General features: G+C 36.0%; 1 protein-coding gene across 1 annotated transcript in view; it reads left to right on the top strand.

The window, feature by feature from the left end:
- The window catches only part of LOC136032158 (probable phosphorylase b kinase regulatory subunit alpha), a gene marked incomplete in the record, with an annotated part of 128,621 nt that overhangs the window by 97,674 nt on the left and 13,119 nt on the right, over nt 1-17,828 (top strand). The window contains 1 exon segment of the mRNA XM_065712341.1: nt 16,094-16,264. Coding sequence (XP_065568413.1) covers nt 16,094-16,264 — 171 coding nt within the window.

Raw genomic sequence — 17,828 nt, forward strand, 5'->3', positions numbered from 1 at the left:
TAAGCTAAAATAAAGGTAAAAACCAATAAAAAACTAAAAAGAAAAAAAGGAAAAAACTAAAAAAAATTTTCATCTAAAAAACTAAAAAAAACTAAAAAAGGTAAAAACTAAAAGAACTAAAAAAGAAAAAAATAAATGACGAAACTCAAAGAGAAAGCGACCAGGACAAAAGGAATGTTCGATTAGCAATCAACAAAGCACCGGGACACAGGGAGTATAAATGACGACCAGGACATAAGTAAAAAAAAAAAAAACTATCTATATATATAAAAATAAGTTGTCTGTGGATCTGTGGATCGTGGATCAGGTGACGTCACCTGAAAAAACTGGATCAGGTGACGTCAAAACTGAAAAAACTAAAAAAGGCAAAAACTACAAAAAAAACTAAAAACTAATAAAAAAAATAAAAAAGCTAAAAACTAAAAAAACTAAAAAAAGGCAAAAACTACAAAAAAAACTAAAAACTAATAAAAAAGCTAAAAAACTAAAAAAACTAAAAAAAAAGGCAAAAACTACAAAAAAAACTAAAAACTAATAAAAAAAATAAAAAAGCTAAAAAACTAAAAAAACTAAAAAAACTAAAAAAAGGTAAAAAACTAAAAAAACTAAAAACTAAAAAAAACTAAAAAAAGGAAAAAACTGAAAAATAAGCTAAAATAAAGGTAAAAACCAATAAAAAACTAAAAAAAAAACTGAAAAAACTAAAAAAAGGCAAAAAACTACAAAAAAACTAAAAACTAATAAAAAAAGTAAAAAAGCTAAAAAAATAAAAAAAATAAAAAAACTAAAAAAAGGTAAAAAACTAAAAAAAATAAAAAATAAAAAAAAACTAAAAAAAGGAAAAAACTGAAAAATAAGCTAACATAAAGGTAAAAACCAATAAAAAACTAAAAAGAAAAAAAGGAAAAAACTAAAAAAAATTTTCATCTAAAAAACTAAAAAAAACTAAAAAAGGTAAAAACTAAAAGAACTAAAAAAGAAAAAAATAAATGACGACACTCAAAGAGAAAGCGACCAGGACAAAAGGAATGTTCGATTAGCAATCAACAAAGCACCGGGACACGGGGAGTATAAATGACGACCAGGACATAAGTAAAAAAAAAAATTAACAAAACTAAAAAGAAGGTAAAAACTACAAAAAAACTAAAAAGAAAAAAAAACTAAAAACTAATAAAAAAACTAAAAAATCTAAAAATCTAAATAAACTAAAAAAGAAAAAAAAGGAAAAAAATAAAGGAGAAAAACAAAACTAAAAAACGAATGTATATACAGACCGGTACACCGGGATACAAATGACGACCGGGACACAGGGAATATAAATGACGACCGGGACACAGGGACACAACTACAACGGGGACACCGGGGGAAACAGGGGGATATAAATGACGACCGGGACAAAAAAACTAAAAAGAAAAAAAAACTAAAAACTAATAAAAAAACTAAAAAATCTAAAAATCTAAATAAGCTAAAAAAGAAAAAAAAGGAAAAAAATAAAGGAGAAAAACAAAACTAAAAAACGAATGTATATACAGACCGGGACACCGGGATACAAATGACGACCGGGACACAGGGAATATAAATGACGACCGGGACACAGGGACACAACTACAACGGGGACACCGGGGGAAACAGGGGGATGTAAATGACGACCGGGACACCGGGACAGGGAATGGTCGATTAGCAATCACCATCAACAAAGCTCAAGGGCAATCATTAGAATCATGAGGTATAGATCTGAATACAGATTGTTTTCCCATGGACCATTATATGTTGCATGTTCAAGAGTCGGTAAACCTGACAATCTATTTTTATGCAAAGACAATGGGACAGCAAAGAATGTTGTATATTCGCAAGTTTTACGTAGTTAAAACCATATATATATATATATATATATATATATATATATATATATATATATATATATATATATATATATATATATATATATATATATATATATATCTATATTCACAGGTGGGACATAGGGACACAACTACAATGGCGCGTAACTATTATGGCGCGTAACGACTTACGCGCGCGGGGGGGCTTGGGGGGGGGGCGCGAAGCGCCCCCACCAACTAGGTGTTGGGGTGGCGCGAAGCGCCACCCCAACAGCTAGTATATATATATGTGTCTGTCAGGTGACGTCATGTTTGTGTGTTGACTGACGTCATGAAGTTAGTTGTCGTCATTTTTGTTATGACGGTGACTTCATTAAAGATATTTAAGACATGCGTTCACGTAGAAATCTATTAATGTTTAACTTTAAAATGACTGATGAACTTACAATGGCAACAGCCGAGGAAGATGCTCAAAGAGTCTATGCCAAAAAACTTGCTGCTGATAGAGAAAGTCAGAAAAGAAAGCGTGCCGAGGAATCAAAAGAACAGCAAGGAAACAGGCTTGAGGCTGATAGAGAAAGAAAGAACAGAAAGCATGCCGAGGAACTACCAGAGCAACGCGAAAGCAGACTTGCTGCTAAAAGAGAAAGTGAAAAAAGAAGGCGCGCCGAGGAGCTACCAGAGCACCATGAAACCAGACTTGCTGCTAAAAGAGAAAGGGAAAAAAGAAGGCGTGCCGAGGAATCACAAGAACAGCAAGAAATCAGGCTTGCTGCTGATAGAGAAAGTAAGAAAAGAAAGCGTGCCGAGGAATCAGAGCAACCTGAAAGTTATCGCCTGGCATTCAGGTACAGCCCAGTCGATGATTATAGCTTGAGTAGATGTGTTCAAATCGGGACTATGTCTAAAATTTGTCCCTATTGCAAGGCCTTGAAATTCAATGGTGAAACAATGGGAATGTGTTGCGCCTCAGGAAAAGTTAAACTTCCTCTATTGGCTGCACCACCACAGCCATTGAAGACTTTCCTTACTGGAACTACGTCAGAATCTAAGCGTTTTTTGTCACAAATCAGAAAATATAACTCATGTTTCCAAATGACGTCGTTTGGAGCCCAAATCGAAAATCCAGATCAATTTATGTCTACTTTCAAAGTAAAAGGGCAAATTTATCATTATTCCTATAAACTAATGATTCGGCAGGATGAAGAAAATTATATTTTAAAATGCCGTGAATTGTTTCACCAATTCGTCGTTGATATGTATGCTAAAATTGAATCAGAACGTTTGCTATATATCCGCCTGAATCAGACCAAGCTCCGCTCTGAACAATACATTCATTTGCGAGATGCAGTTATAAATGACGGTAATACCACAAACGTTGGAAGATTAACAATTTTACCTTCGTCATATGCTGGCAGTCCCCGTCATATGCATGAATATGCTCAAGATGCTATTGCGTATGTTTGTCTCTATGGTCGTCCAGATTTATTTATTACATTTACATGTAATCAATATTGGGAAGAGATACTGCAGCTTTTACTTCAAGGACAATCGGCGGTTCATAGACATGACATTACGGCCCGTGTCTTCCGGCAAAAGTTGTAATCACTGATAAACTACATAGAAAAACTTGAAGTGTTTGGGTTAGTGCGATGCTGGATGTACTCAGTGGAATGGCAAAAACGAGGTTTGTCACAGGCACATATACTAATCTGGCTACATAAAAAAATTACTTCGAACGAAATTGATGATGTGATTTCCGCTGAAATACCTGATGAAAATGTCGATAAGGGGTTACATGATATTATTGTAAAAAATATGATACATGGACCTTGCGGTGCACTGAACGAAAATTCACCATGTATGGCCAAAGGAAGGTGCACAAAGCAATATCCTCGACTTTTAGTATCCAACACAATTAGTGGCAATGATGGTTACCCACAATATAGAAGAAGATCTATTGAAGATGGCGGTAAAACAGCAATAATAAAGAAGCGTAACGGTACCACCATCGAAGTAGATAACCAGTGGGTTGTTCCATATTCCCCATTATTATCAAAAACATTTAATGCACACATAAACGTTGAATACTGTAACTCCGTAAAGGCAATCAAATACATATGTAAATACGTCAACAAAGGCAGTGACATGGCAGTTTTTGGCTTGTAGCCCGTAATCAAAGATATCGACGAAATCGTACAATATCAGGCTGGAAGATACATAAGCAGTAATGAAGCTGTTTGGCGATTTCTTTCATTTCCGATACATGAACGTAGTTCCAGCTGTTGTTCACTTAGCGGTACATTTACAGAATGGTCAACGTGTTTATTTCTCGGAAACCAACGTGCAACAAAGAGCCCTGAATCCACCGGATACAAAGTTAACCGCTTTCTTTTCGCTTTGCAAAAATGATTCTTTTGCAAAAAAACTGCTGTATACTGAAGTGCCTTCGTATTACACGTGGAATACTAAAAATAAAGTATTTGAACGTCGAAAACAGGGTAAGTCAGTCGACGGCCAACCTACCATCTTCAAAGATACCACGATAGGAAGACTACACCGTTCACCCCAATCAACATGAATGCTTCTTTCTACGCCTCCTTTTGGTGAATGTACCCGGTCCGACATCCTTTGAGTATTTGAGAACTGTAAATGGTACTATACATGACACTTACCGTAGTGCATGCCAAGCTCTGAATTTATTGGAGAATGACCAACACTGAGATAACTGCATCAATGACGCGTGCGAAACGTCAACCCCAAGTCAAATTCGTGCATTGTTTGGCATCATTTTAACAACTTGCTCTCCATCAGCTCCTACAGAGTTATGGGAAAAATATAAGTCAAAAATGTCCGAAGATATACTCCATCGAAAACAGTTAGAGACGTCAGATATGACTTTTGATTTTACATCAGAAATTTATAACTACACTTTAGTTATTATAGAAGATTTGTGCGTACATATGGCAAACAAACCTCTTCAGGATTTGGGAATGCCTTCACCTAACCGTATCGCTGCTGTTTCGACATGTGTAGAGTTGGATCGTGAACAAAGTTACAGTACGAGTGATCTATTGTCGTATGTACAAAATAACATTTTATGATACGATAATTTATTGTGTCGATAACAACGTTGGAGAAATTTTCTTTTTGGATGCGCCAGGAGGTACTGGTAAAACGTTTGTGATAAAACTGATTCTGGCATCAATTCGATCAAAAAATGATATAACGTTGGCAATTGCGTCGTCCGGAATAGCCGCAACATTGCTGCCTGGTGGAAGAACTGCTCAATCCGCTTTGAAATTGCCTCTGAATTTGCATTCTACAGAAACTCCCACGTGCAATATTTCCAAATCATCTGGGATGGGTAAAGTATTGCATCAATGCAATTGCTGGCAATTGGAAACGGAAAGCTCCCAGTAGACTCAATTTCAGGACGTATACAACTACCTGCTGATTTCTGTAATTTAGTGACGTCCAAAAATGAATTGATTGAAAAAGTATTTCCGAATATTCTAAAAAATTATAAAAATAATAAATGGCTAAGTGAAAGAGCGATTCTCGCACCCTAAAATATAGACGTCCACGAAATCAACAATATTGTTTTGACCAAGATTCGAGACCAGGCAGTCCTTTACAAGTCAGTCGACACAGTTTTGGAACCAAATGAAGCGGTTAATTATCCATCTGAATTTTTAAATTCCGTGGATCTTTCAGGGTTTCCACCAAACGTGCTACAACTAAAAATAGGCGTACCAATAATACTTTTAAGAAATATCAACCCACCAAAACTTTGCAATGGCACGCGACTTGCCGTAAAAAAAAAACAATGGAAAACCTAATAGAGGCCACAATCTTGACAAGGCCTTTTGAGGGTGAGGCTGTTCTTATTCCTTGCATTCCCATGATTCCAACGGATCTGCCTTTTCAATTTAAAAGATTGCAAATCCCATATTCGATTAGCATTTGCAATCACCATTAACAAAGCTCAAGGTCAATCATTAGAAAAATGTGGTATAGATCTTAATACTGATTGTTTTTCCCATGGACAATTGTACGTTGCATGTTCGAGGGTCGGTAAACCTGACAATCTATTTATATGCAGCGACAATTGGACAGCGAAGAATGTTGTATATTCGCAAGTTTGACGCAGTTAATTTGTATTGTATCTATCTATCTATCTATCTGTATAAAAACGAGTTGTGTGTATGCATGTTTGTTTGTTTGTTAAAGGAGCGTTTGCATATGACGTCATTATTAGTACATACGGCTTTGTATATGCACAGACAATGGGAAAGCCAAGAATGTTGTATATTCGCAATTTTTACGTAGTTTGAAACACATATATAAATCTATCTATATTCACAGGTGGGACACAGGGACACAACTACAATGGTGCGTAACTAATATGGCGCGTAACGACTTACGCGCGCGGGGGGGCTTGGGAGGGCGCGAAGCGCCCCACCAACAGCTAGTCTATATATATAAAAATAAGTTGTCTGTCTGTGTGTCTGTCTGTCTGTCAGGTGACGTCATGTTTCTTTGTTGACTGACGTCATCAAGTTTGTTGTCGTCATTTTTGCTACGACGGTGACGTCATTCAAGATATTTAAGACATATGTTCACGTAGAAATCTATTAATGTTTAAGTTTAAAATGACTGATGAACTTACAATGGCAAAAGCCGATGAAGATGCTCAAAGAGTCGATGCCAAAAAACTTGCTGCTGATAGAGAAAGTCAGAAAAGAAAGCGTGCCGAGGAATCAAAAGAACAGCAAGGAAACAGGCTTGAGGCTGATAGAGAAAGAAAGAACAGAAAGCGTGCCGAGGAATCAAAAGAACAGCAAGGAAACAGGCTTGAGGCTGATAGAGAAAGAAAGAACAGAAAGCGTGCCGAGGAACTACCAGAGCAACGCGGAAGCAGACTTGCTGCTAAAAGAGAAAGTGAAAAAAGAAGGCGTGCCGAGGAATTACAAGAACAGCAAGAAATCAGGCTTGCTGCTGATAGAGAAAGTAAGAAAAGAAAGCGTGCTGAGGAATCACAAGAACAGCAAGAAATCAGGCTTGCTGCTGATAGAGAAAGTAAGAAAAGAAAGCGTGCCGAGGAATCAGAGCAACCTGAAAGTTATCGCCTGGCATTCAGGTACAACCCAGTCGATGATTATAGCTTGAGTAGATGTGTTCAAATCGGGACAATGTCTAAAATTTGTCCCTATTGCAAGGCCTTGAAATTCAATGGTGAAACAATGGGAATGTGTTGCGCCTCAGGAAAAGTTAAACTTCCTCTATTGGCTGCACCACCAGAGCCATTGAAGACTTTCCTTACTGGAACTACGTCAGAATCTAAGCGTTTTTTGTCACAAATCAGAAAATACAACTCATGTTTCCAAATGACGTCGTTTGGAGCCCAAATCGAAAATCCAGATCAATTTATGTCTATTTTCAAAGTAAAAGGGCAAATTTATTTTAGAGCAGGGTCCCTTCTACCATTCTCAGGCGAGAATCATAAATTTTTACAATTGTACTTCATCAGTGATAGAAATTCTGAATTGAATGCACGTTGCGAAATTTCTCCCAACGTTGAAAGGACAATCGTTTCCCAATTGCAACATCTTTTCCACGAAAATAATAATTTAGTGCGTCTGTTCAAAACAGCCATCGATTTGATGCCTACTGATACGCATAAAATTGTTATTTCCGCTGACAAAACGCCTCCTGGCCAACATGTGCGTAGATACAATGCTCCAATTATCGACGAAGTGGCAATCGTTATGGTCGGTGATCAGTTTTTACCTCGAGATATTATTCTTCATAAGCGAAACGCTCAGTTGTTAAGAATTGCTGAAACTCATCGATGCTACGATGCCCTACAATATCCTATCATTTTTTGGGATGGAGCCGACGGCTATCACTTTAATATTAAATTGATGAATCCAGCCACTAACAAAGAAATGAATAAGAAATGCAGTGCAATGCATTATTATTCCTATAGACTAATGATTCGGCAGGATGAAGAAAATTATATTTTAAAATGCCGTGAATTGTTTCACCAATTTGTCGTTGATATGTATGCTAAAATTGAATCAGAACGTTTGCTATATATCCGCCTGAATCAGACCAAGCTCCGCTCTGAACAATACATTCATTTGCGAGATGCAGTTATAAATGACGGTAATACCACAAACGTTGGAAGATTAACAATTTAACCTTCGTCATATGCTGGCAGTCCCCGTCATATGCATGAATATGCTCAAGATGCTATTGCGTATGTTCGTCTCTATGGTCGTCCAGATTTATTTATTACATTTACATGTAATCAATCTTGGGACGAGATACTGCAGCTTTTACTTCAAGGACAATCGGCGGTTCATAGGCATGACATTACGGCCCGTGTCTTCCGGCAAAAGTTGAAATCACTGATAAACTACATAGTAAAACTTGAAGTGTTTGGGTCAGTGCGATGCTGGATGTACTCAGTGGAATGGCAAAAACGAGGTTTGCCACACGCACATATACTAATCTGGCTACATAAAAAAATTACTTCGAACGAAATTGATGATGTGATTTCCGCTGAAATACCTGATAAAAATGTCGATAAGGGGTTACATGATATTATTGTAAAAAATATGATACATGGACCTTGCGGTGCACTGAACGAAAATTCACCATGTATGGCCAAAGGAAGGTGCACAAAGCAATATCCTCGACTTTTAGTATCAAACACAATTACTGGCAATGATGGTTACCCACAATATAGAAGAAGATCTACTGAAGATGGCGGTAAAACAGCAATAATAAAGAAGCGTAACGGTACCACCATCGAAGTAGGTAACCAGTGGGTTGTTCCATATTCCCCATTATTATCAAAAACATTTAATGCACACATAAACGTTGAATACTGTAACTCCGTAAAGGCAATCAAATACATATGTAAATACGTCAACAAAGGCAGTGACATGGCAGTTTTTGGCTTGCAGCCCGAAATCAAAGATTTCGACGAAATCGTACAATATCAGGCTGGAAGATACATAAGCAGTAATGAAGCTGTTTGGCAAATTCTTTCATTTCCGATACATGAACGTAGTCCAGCTGTTGTTCACTTAGCGGTACATTTAAAGAATGGTCAACGTGTTTATTTCACGGAAACCAACGTGCAACAAAGAGTCCTGAATCCACCGGATACAACATTAACAGCTTTTTTTTCGCTTTGCAAAAATGATTCTTTTGCAAAAAAACTGCTGTATACTGAAGTGCCTTCGTATTACACGTGGAATACTAAAAATAAGGTATTTGAACGTCGAAAACAGGGTAAGTCAGTCGACGGCCAACCTACCATCTTCAAAGATACCATGATAGGAAGACTCTATACCGTTCACCCCAATCAACATGAATGCTTCTTTCTACGCCTGCTTTTGGTGAATGTACCCGGTCCGACATCCTTTGAGTATTTGAGAACTGTAAACGGTACTATTCATGACACTTACCGTAGTGCATGCCAAGCTCTGAATTTATTGGAGAATGACCAACACTGGGATAACTGCATCAATGACGCGTGCGAAACGTCAACCCCAAGTCAAATTCGTGCATTGTTTGGCATCATTTTAACAACTTGCTCTCCATCAGCTCCTACAGAGTTATGGGAAAAATATAAGTCAAAAATGTCCGAAGATATACTCCATCGAAAACAGTTAGAGACGTCAGATATGACTTTTGATTTTACATCAGAAATTTATAACTACACTTTAGTTATTATAGAAGATTTGTGCGTACATATGGCAAACAAACCTCTTCAGGTTTTGGGAATGCCTTCACCTAACCGTATCGCTGCTGTTTCGACATGTGTAGAATTGGATCGTGAACAAAGTTACAGTACGAGTGATCTATTGTCGTATGTACAAAATAACATTTCCAAGTTAACGTCGGAACAAAAAGACATTTATGATACGATAATGCATTGTGTCGATAACAACGTTGGAGAAATTTTCTTTTTGGATGCGCCAGGAGGTACTGGTAAAACATTTGTGATAAAACTGATTCTGGCATCAATTCGATCAAAAAATGATATAGCGTTGGCAATTGCGTCGTCCGGAATAGCCGCAACATTGCTGCCTGGTGGAAGAACTGCTTATTCCGCTTTGAAGTTGCCTCTGAATTTGCATTCTACAGAAACTCCCACGTGCAATATTTCCAAATCATCTGGGATGGGTAAAGTATTGCAGCAATGCAAACTTATTATTTGGGATGAGTGCACAATGGCACACAAAAAATCGCTCGAGGCTCTGGATCAATGCTTGAAAGATTTGAGAGGGAAGTCGAAACCCTTTGGCAGCACATTAATATTGCTTGCGGGAGATTTCAGGCAAACATTACCTATAATACCTAGATCAACTCCTGCAGACGAAATGAATGCTTGCCTGAAAAATTCTAATTTATGGACACACGTAAAAATATTAAAATTAACTACAAATATGCGTGTCCGATTGCAAAACGATGACTCTGGTCAAACATTTTCAGATCAATTGCTGGCAATTGGAAACGGAAAGCTCCCAGTAGACTCAATTTCAGGACGTATACAACTACCTGCTGATTTCTGTAATTTAGTGACGTCCAAAAATGAATTGATTGAAAAAGTATTTCCGAATATTCTAAAAAATTATAAAAATAATAAATGGCTAAGTGAAAGAGCGATTCTCGCACCCAAAAATATAGACGTCCACGAAATCAACAATATTGTTTTGACCAAGATTCGAGACCAGGCAGTCCTTTACAAGTCAGTCGACACAGTTTTGGAACCAAATGAAGCGGTTAATTATCCATCTGAATTTTTAAATTCCATAGATCTTTCAGGGTTTCCACCACACGTGCTACAACTAAAAATAGGCGTACCAATAATACTTTTAAGAAATATAAACCCACCAAAGCTTTGCAATGGCACTCGACTTGCCGTAAAAAAAACAATGGAAAACCTAATAGAGGCCACAATCTTGACAGGACCTTTTGAGGGTGAGGCTGTTCTTATTCCTCGCATTCCCATGATTCCAACGGATCTGCCTTTTCAATTTAAAAGATTGCAATTCCCAATTCGATTAGCATTTGCAATCACCATTAACAAAGCTCAAGGTCAATCATTAGAAAAATGTGGTATAGATCTTAATACTGATTGTTTTTCCCATGGACAATTGTGCGTTGCATGTTCGAGGGTCGGTAAACCTGACAATCTATTTATATGCAGCGACAATTGGACAGCGAAGAATGTTGTATATTCGCAAGTTTTACGCAGTTAATTTGTATTGCATCTATCTATCTATCTATCTATATAAAAACGAGTTGTGTGTATACATGTTTGTTTGTAAAAAGAGCGTTTGCATATGACGTGATTATTAGTACATACGGCTTTGTATATGCACAGACAATGGGAAAGCCAAGAATGTTGTATATTCGCAATTTTTACGTAGTTTGAAACACATATATAAATCTATCTATATTCACAGGTGGGACACAGGGACACAACTACAATGGCGCGTAACTAATATGGCGCGTAACGACTTACGTGGGCGGGGGGGCTTTGGGGGGGCGCGAAGCGCCCCACCAACTAGGTGTTGAGGTGGCGCGAAGCGCCACCCCAACAGCTAGTATATATATAAAAATAAGTTGTCTGTGTGTGTGTGGGTCTGTCGGGTGACGTCAAGTATGTGTGTTGACTGACGTCATGTTTTCGACTGACGAAATTACAGATCGGGACATCGGGACACAAATGACGACCGGGACACCGGCACTTAGGGAATATAAATGACGACCGGGACACTCAAAGAGAAAGCGACCGGGACACAAGGAATGTTCGATTAGCAATCACCATCAACAAAGCACCGGGATACAAATGACGACCGGGACACAGGGAGTATAAATGACGACCAGGATATAAGTAAAAAAAACTAAAAAAACTAAAAAAAAAGGTAAAAACTACAAAAAAAACTAAAAAGAAAAAAAAAGAAAAAAAGGAAAAAAATGAAAAATAAAGGAGAAAAACAAAACTAAAAAAAATAATAAAAAAAAACTAAAAAGAAAAGGGCGAAGCGCCCCCACCACTAGGTGTTGGGGCTAGTACTATATAAAAATAAGTGGTCTGTGGGTTATGTCTGTCGAGTGACGTCATATCATCAGGTCGTCATGAAGTTAGTTGTCGTCATGTTTTGTTATGACGATGACGTCATTAAAGGTATTTAAGAAAATCGTTCAAAGACAAATTTTTAATTGTAAGAAGATCGTGGACAGAAAAATGTTTAATTGTAAAATGACTGAAGAACCTACAATGGCAACAGCCGAGGAAGCTGCTCAAAGAGTCTATGCCAAAAAACTTGCGGCTGATAGAGAAAGTAAGAAAAGAAAGCGTGCCGAAGTAGCTGAGTTGGTAAATCGTTATGTTCCAGGTTCCAGGTCCGAGAGGTTCTAGGTTCGAACCTTGGCTTTAGCATTAATACAAAAGAAGAAAAAAAACTAAAAAAGGTAAAAACTACAAAAAAAAAACTAAAAAGAAAATACTAAAAAAAACTAAAAACGGTAAAAAACTAAAAAAAAGGTAAAAAGTACAAAAAAACTAAAAAGAAAAAAACAACAAAAACTAATAAAAAAAAATAAAAAAAATAAAAACTGGAAAAGAAAAAAAAACAAAAAAGGAAAAAAAACTGAAAAATAAAGGAGAAAAAGAAAACTAAAAACCAGGACACAGGGAATATAAATGACGACCGGGACACTCAAAGAGAAATTACAGACTGGGACACTGGGACACAAATAACGACCGGGAGATATAAATGACAACCGGGACACTCAAAGATAAATTACAGACCGGGACACAGGGAATATAAATGACGACTGGGACGCTCAAAGAGGAATTACAGACTGGGACACTGGGACAAAAATGACGACCGGGATACTGGGAATATAAATGACGACCGGGACACAGGGACACAACTACAAGGGGGATGCCGGGGGCACAGGGGGATATATAAATGACGACGGGGACACAGGGAATGTTCGATTAGCAATCACCATCAACAAAGCTCAAGGGCAATCATTAGAATAATCAGGTATAGATTTGAATACGGATTGTTTTTCCCATGGACAATTTTATGTTGCATGTTCAAGAGTCGGTAAACCTGACAATCTATTTATATGCACAGACAATGGGACATCGAAGAATGTTGTAGATTCGCAAGTTTTACGTAGTTAAAAACATTCATATATATATATATATATATATATATATATATATATATATATATATATATATATATATATATATATATATATATATATATATATATATATATATATATATATATATATATATATATATATATATATATATATATATATATATATATATATATATATATATATATATATATATATATATATATATATATATATATATATATGTATATATATATATATATATATACATATATATATATATATATATATATATATATATATATATATATATATATATATATATATATATATATATATATATATATATATATTTCTATATTCACAGGTGGGACACAGGGACACAACTACAATGACGCGTAACGACTTACGCGTACCGGAGGGCTTGGGGGGGGGTTGCGAAGCGCCCCCACCAACTAGGTGTTGGGTGGCGTGAAGTGCCAACCCAACAGCTTGTATATACTAAAAACGATACAACGTTTCCTAAGGATTAAATGACATAATTATGCTGTTGAAATATGCTCATAAATATGGCGTAAGTAATTATTGCGTTAAAGTAATGCCTTAACGAATTTTATTCACTCCGTGGCCTATCTAAATAGTTTTTTTCAGGCCAGAAAATCTCAGGATGCCAATTTACCTCTAAAAACATATGCAGTCGCTCTCGAGAAACACCCTTTCGCACACCCTTCCTGCTTACCTTTTCCCGGATTTCTACAAGTACACATTTAGAGCTGGGTCGACTCTGGCTGAGCTTACAGAGTCACGCCACCGACCCCCCTCCCAAACCAAATAATTGGATACACTAGGATTTGAACCCTCGCCTTTCGGACAAAGGATTCCAAATCTAAGCATAACGGCTCCATATTGTTTCGGGAAAATTGGTATCTTGGAATATTTTTGTATAAAAAAAACGATCCGGATGGGTCAGAAGTCCGAGAAAATTCGTTAAGAGCCTCAATTTTGGTTCTTGGGATATTATCGCATAAAAAAAAAGTATGAGAAAATTCGTTAAGAGCCTTAATTTTGGATTTTGCAAATGACGTCATTTACTATGTTAGTACATTATATAAGTATTTCTTATGATATCGTATAAGCATTTTCTTATATGATGTCATGCGTAGCATATTTAAGATTGTTGAGTTCCCAACGCATCAATTATTTATACATAATGCGTGATGGAAGGCCCAAAAAACGAAAACTTGCAGTTGCAGCTACTATAAATGCTGATTGTTTCCAACCAACACCTGAACAATCAAACGTGATAAGATGTGGAAATCGATAACATGGACCATGAATTGCGACACCAATAATACGGGCAGCTAAAGTAAAGCCCATTGCTAAATTGTCTGAAGTAATCAAAAACTAAAAACGTGTCAGAAACGAAAATGAAGAGCAAAAATACGGGCGGTTATAAGATAAACAAAATTGACAATTACAGTGTGTCTAAAAATCAAATGAAGAGCAAAGAACCACGCAGTTAGAAGACATGCGACATCGAGCAAGTGAGTGAGTCAAAAAGGAAAATGAAGAGCAAAGACCTGTGCGGCTAGAAGAAAAGCGGCAGCGTGTCAAAAATGAAATGAAGAGCAAAAATGAAAAGCAAAGACACGTGGTTAGAAGACATGTGATACCAAACATGTGAGCGAGTTAATGAAAATCAACCTGGACAGCGAGAATCAAAACGTGTCAAAATTGAAAATAATAGCGATGAGGATTCGAATGGGGAAAAATACTATTAGTCATTCCTGCAGGTTTCTATTTTGGGATGGAAATCTACTGGCATATCATCTGAGTCAATGTCTAAAAAATCATTATTTATGCTTCTTGCCAAACCTTGCAAGCGGGCAGTAAATTTTTTTATGGATTCAATTCATCTCGTGTATATTGACAAATCCTTGCGACCAAGAAAAATTTCATATGCCTCTGCTCCCAGTAAATACATTCATGTATCTCGCTTAATGCGAGGGATGCATAAAAGTTAATTTAATTTTAATGTTCTATTACTCTACGTCTGGTGTTCCTTATATTTGAAAAAAAAATATTTCATTTCATTTTTGAATGGTGTTCTAAATCTTAATTTTGACAGCCGATGCATGAATTTTTTTGTCCAAGCTATCCAGGAATTTCGTTTAGTCTCAAGCACTTAACTCACCAGAAACTTTTTCTTTGTTCGTTACCGGATTTTATTCAGATTTAAAAAAAATACAGGAAGTACTGTAGTGATGCTCTTAAACAGTAAATTGACATGTTTTTAATCTTTTGATTACCTTATCCTGTAGACACTCTAAAATTGTGTAAATTTGTCTGAGTTTACATACTTCTTCTTTACCTGGCTCTTGAAATTACTCCCGAAGGCAACTAATGGTATGGGATTTTCCGCATTTTGCTTTTGTAAACTGACAATAAATGAAGCTGTAGCTGAGCTTTCACTTTTTATCTTATAAAATTTCTCCATCATTAATGATCTTGTCTGAAGATAAAGTGGGGAATTTGAATAGTATTTTAACTTCATTTAATTATTCAAAATATCTTTCTTTGGCAGTGACAAAGGAAAATAGTACAATTTTGACTTACAAGTACATTCTTACCTTTTTTAACAGTCTCACAATTTGTTACTGACAGTTTTAGAACCACTGGAATACGGAACGCTCATTTATTATCGTTTTAATTTAAAGCCTATTCGTTTTTTTACGCACATTTAATTTTTTTATTGAAACCGTTTTTTTCCCTACCATTTATTTGTAGATGGGCGCTTTCTTACTCACAGCACAGTGCTTAAATTTCGAATCTTTTGTAATAGTTCTTCTCACTCTAATTGAGGAAACTCTACATAGTTTGTTTTGATTTTGACAGCATTGATGATTCCATTTGTTTTTCAACATGACTGGTTCAAAGCTGTAGCTTTAAAATTGAAGTAGATGACATTATAGAATCGATTGATCTCTTCTATATATTTGATTGATTCTGTTCGATTAATTACCTTTTTTGTATATTTGTATCAAAAAACTTTTTTGGTTTAGACGGGTCAGTTTAGTCGTCTTATGAACAGTATTCATGGTCCGGAGGATTTGGAAGAACAAACAAAAGCCGAAGAGCGGCAAGGACAGTGGCTACGCCGAAGGAGACTTGATGGAGCTCTAAATCGTGTTCCTCAAGGATTTTACTCGAGGATCTGGACGCTTCTAGAAAGGGTCTGTATTTCTTTTTCTTTTTTTTAATGTTTTGCAAAGCTCTACAGTTCAGGACTTTAGTTAGAAAAAGGCTAAGATGGCTAGGTCACATTTTACGGGTGAAAGGTGATAGATTACCAAAATCATGCTTTTTGGCCATTCATCCCAGGAAAAGTGGGTATATATATATATATATATATATATATATATATATATATATATATATATATATATATATATATATATATATATATATATAATATATATATATATATATATATATATATATATATATATATATATATATATATATATATATATATATATATATATATATATATATATTGCTTCCTAAAAGATATTAAAGTTACCTGATCAAAACGAACTAAATGATCTGGATTTTCAACAATGTGGAGACCCAAAGTAGCCTTCCTCATTTAATTTTAAATTTCACAATTTAGAGAAATCTTGACTTCATGCCATCGGTTCCCTGGGAGCTGCCAGCTATCCCCCCGACTAGCTGATCTTGTGCCTTTATTTTGATAGGTTTAGTGTCATCAGGATCAAGCCTCTTGGGGACAGCATTACCGTGAACTTTTACTTGGTTTCTTCCTTAAGTTAGGGACTAAAGGTCGTTCTTTACTAAAAACTATTAAGAGCTCTTTTGTGAGCTTTTCATGGAGATGGTCTATTTCTTCGAACTAAGATTAGGCCATCTTGACTGGAAGGCACAATTTGTATAATAGAAACGTATTTATACAAATTGTATAAATCTTGTCATAGAGGTAGCCATTACTTTCAGTCAAGACTTGGCCTCCCAGGTTGAATTGAACATATATGAATCATAGAAACGTATTGTCTTTGTATTTTCTATAATTTCGTCCTATCAAAGTTCTATCAAGAGCTATTTTGTGAATTTTTCATAGACATTTTTATTTTGAATATAGCTGGCAGTGGTGCCTGGTTTTGAGCCTGAAGCTACACCTTAATTTATGAATATATATAAATGTAACCGTGTCCCTTGTATAAAACAGAAGGGGATTTCAGGGATATATTTTTGTGACATTCACTGAAATTGAAAAGCTGAAATAACAGTATCTGTAAAAGAAGGGAAGAAGTTATTATATTAACAATGGGTCTTAACCCAATAACAAACTCCATGTAGGTCTATAAATAGAAAATTTCTAAGTTTTAAACAATAGATTGGTGTCTCTGGGTGTAGTATTCGAAGCCGCGCCGAAATAAAATTTTACGGACACAATTATTCTTGGTGGCCGCGCTGAAATTAATTTTGGCTATGTGCCGTCGGTTGATCGGTGTTTGTTCTATTTTTTGAATTTTTCTGCTTGCTTTTTCTAAAAGGATCGGAAACTAAATTGGCATCAGTTCTTTCCAGAATTCCTTCTAAGCAAGAGTTCTAGGAGCCCATAATTCCTTTCCACCTTCATTGTCATGACCGAACCTTGGACAAAATAAGGACGAGATATCAATCTTGACTTCTCACAAACATTTGGTTAATCCAATTGATCGACAGTGAGACCTTAAACTGCCTGAAAATTGAATTATTCCAAGAAAACATGGATTT

Source organism: Artemia franciscana, chromosome 10 (assembly GCF_032884065.1).
Source record: "Artemia franciscana chromosome 10, ASM3288406v1, whole genome shotgun sequence".
Classification (NCBI taxonomy): Eukaryota; Metazoa; Arthropoda; class Branchiopoda; order Anostraca; family Artemiidae; genus Artemia; species Artemia franciscana.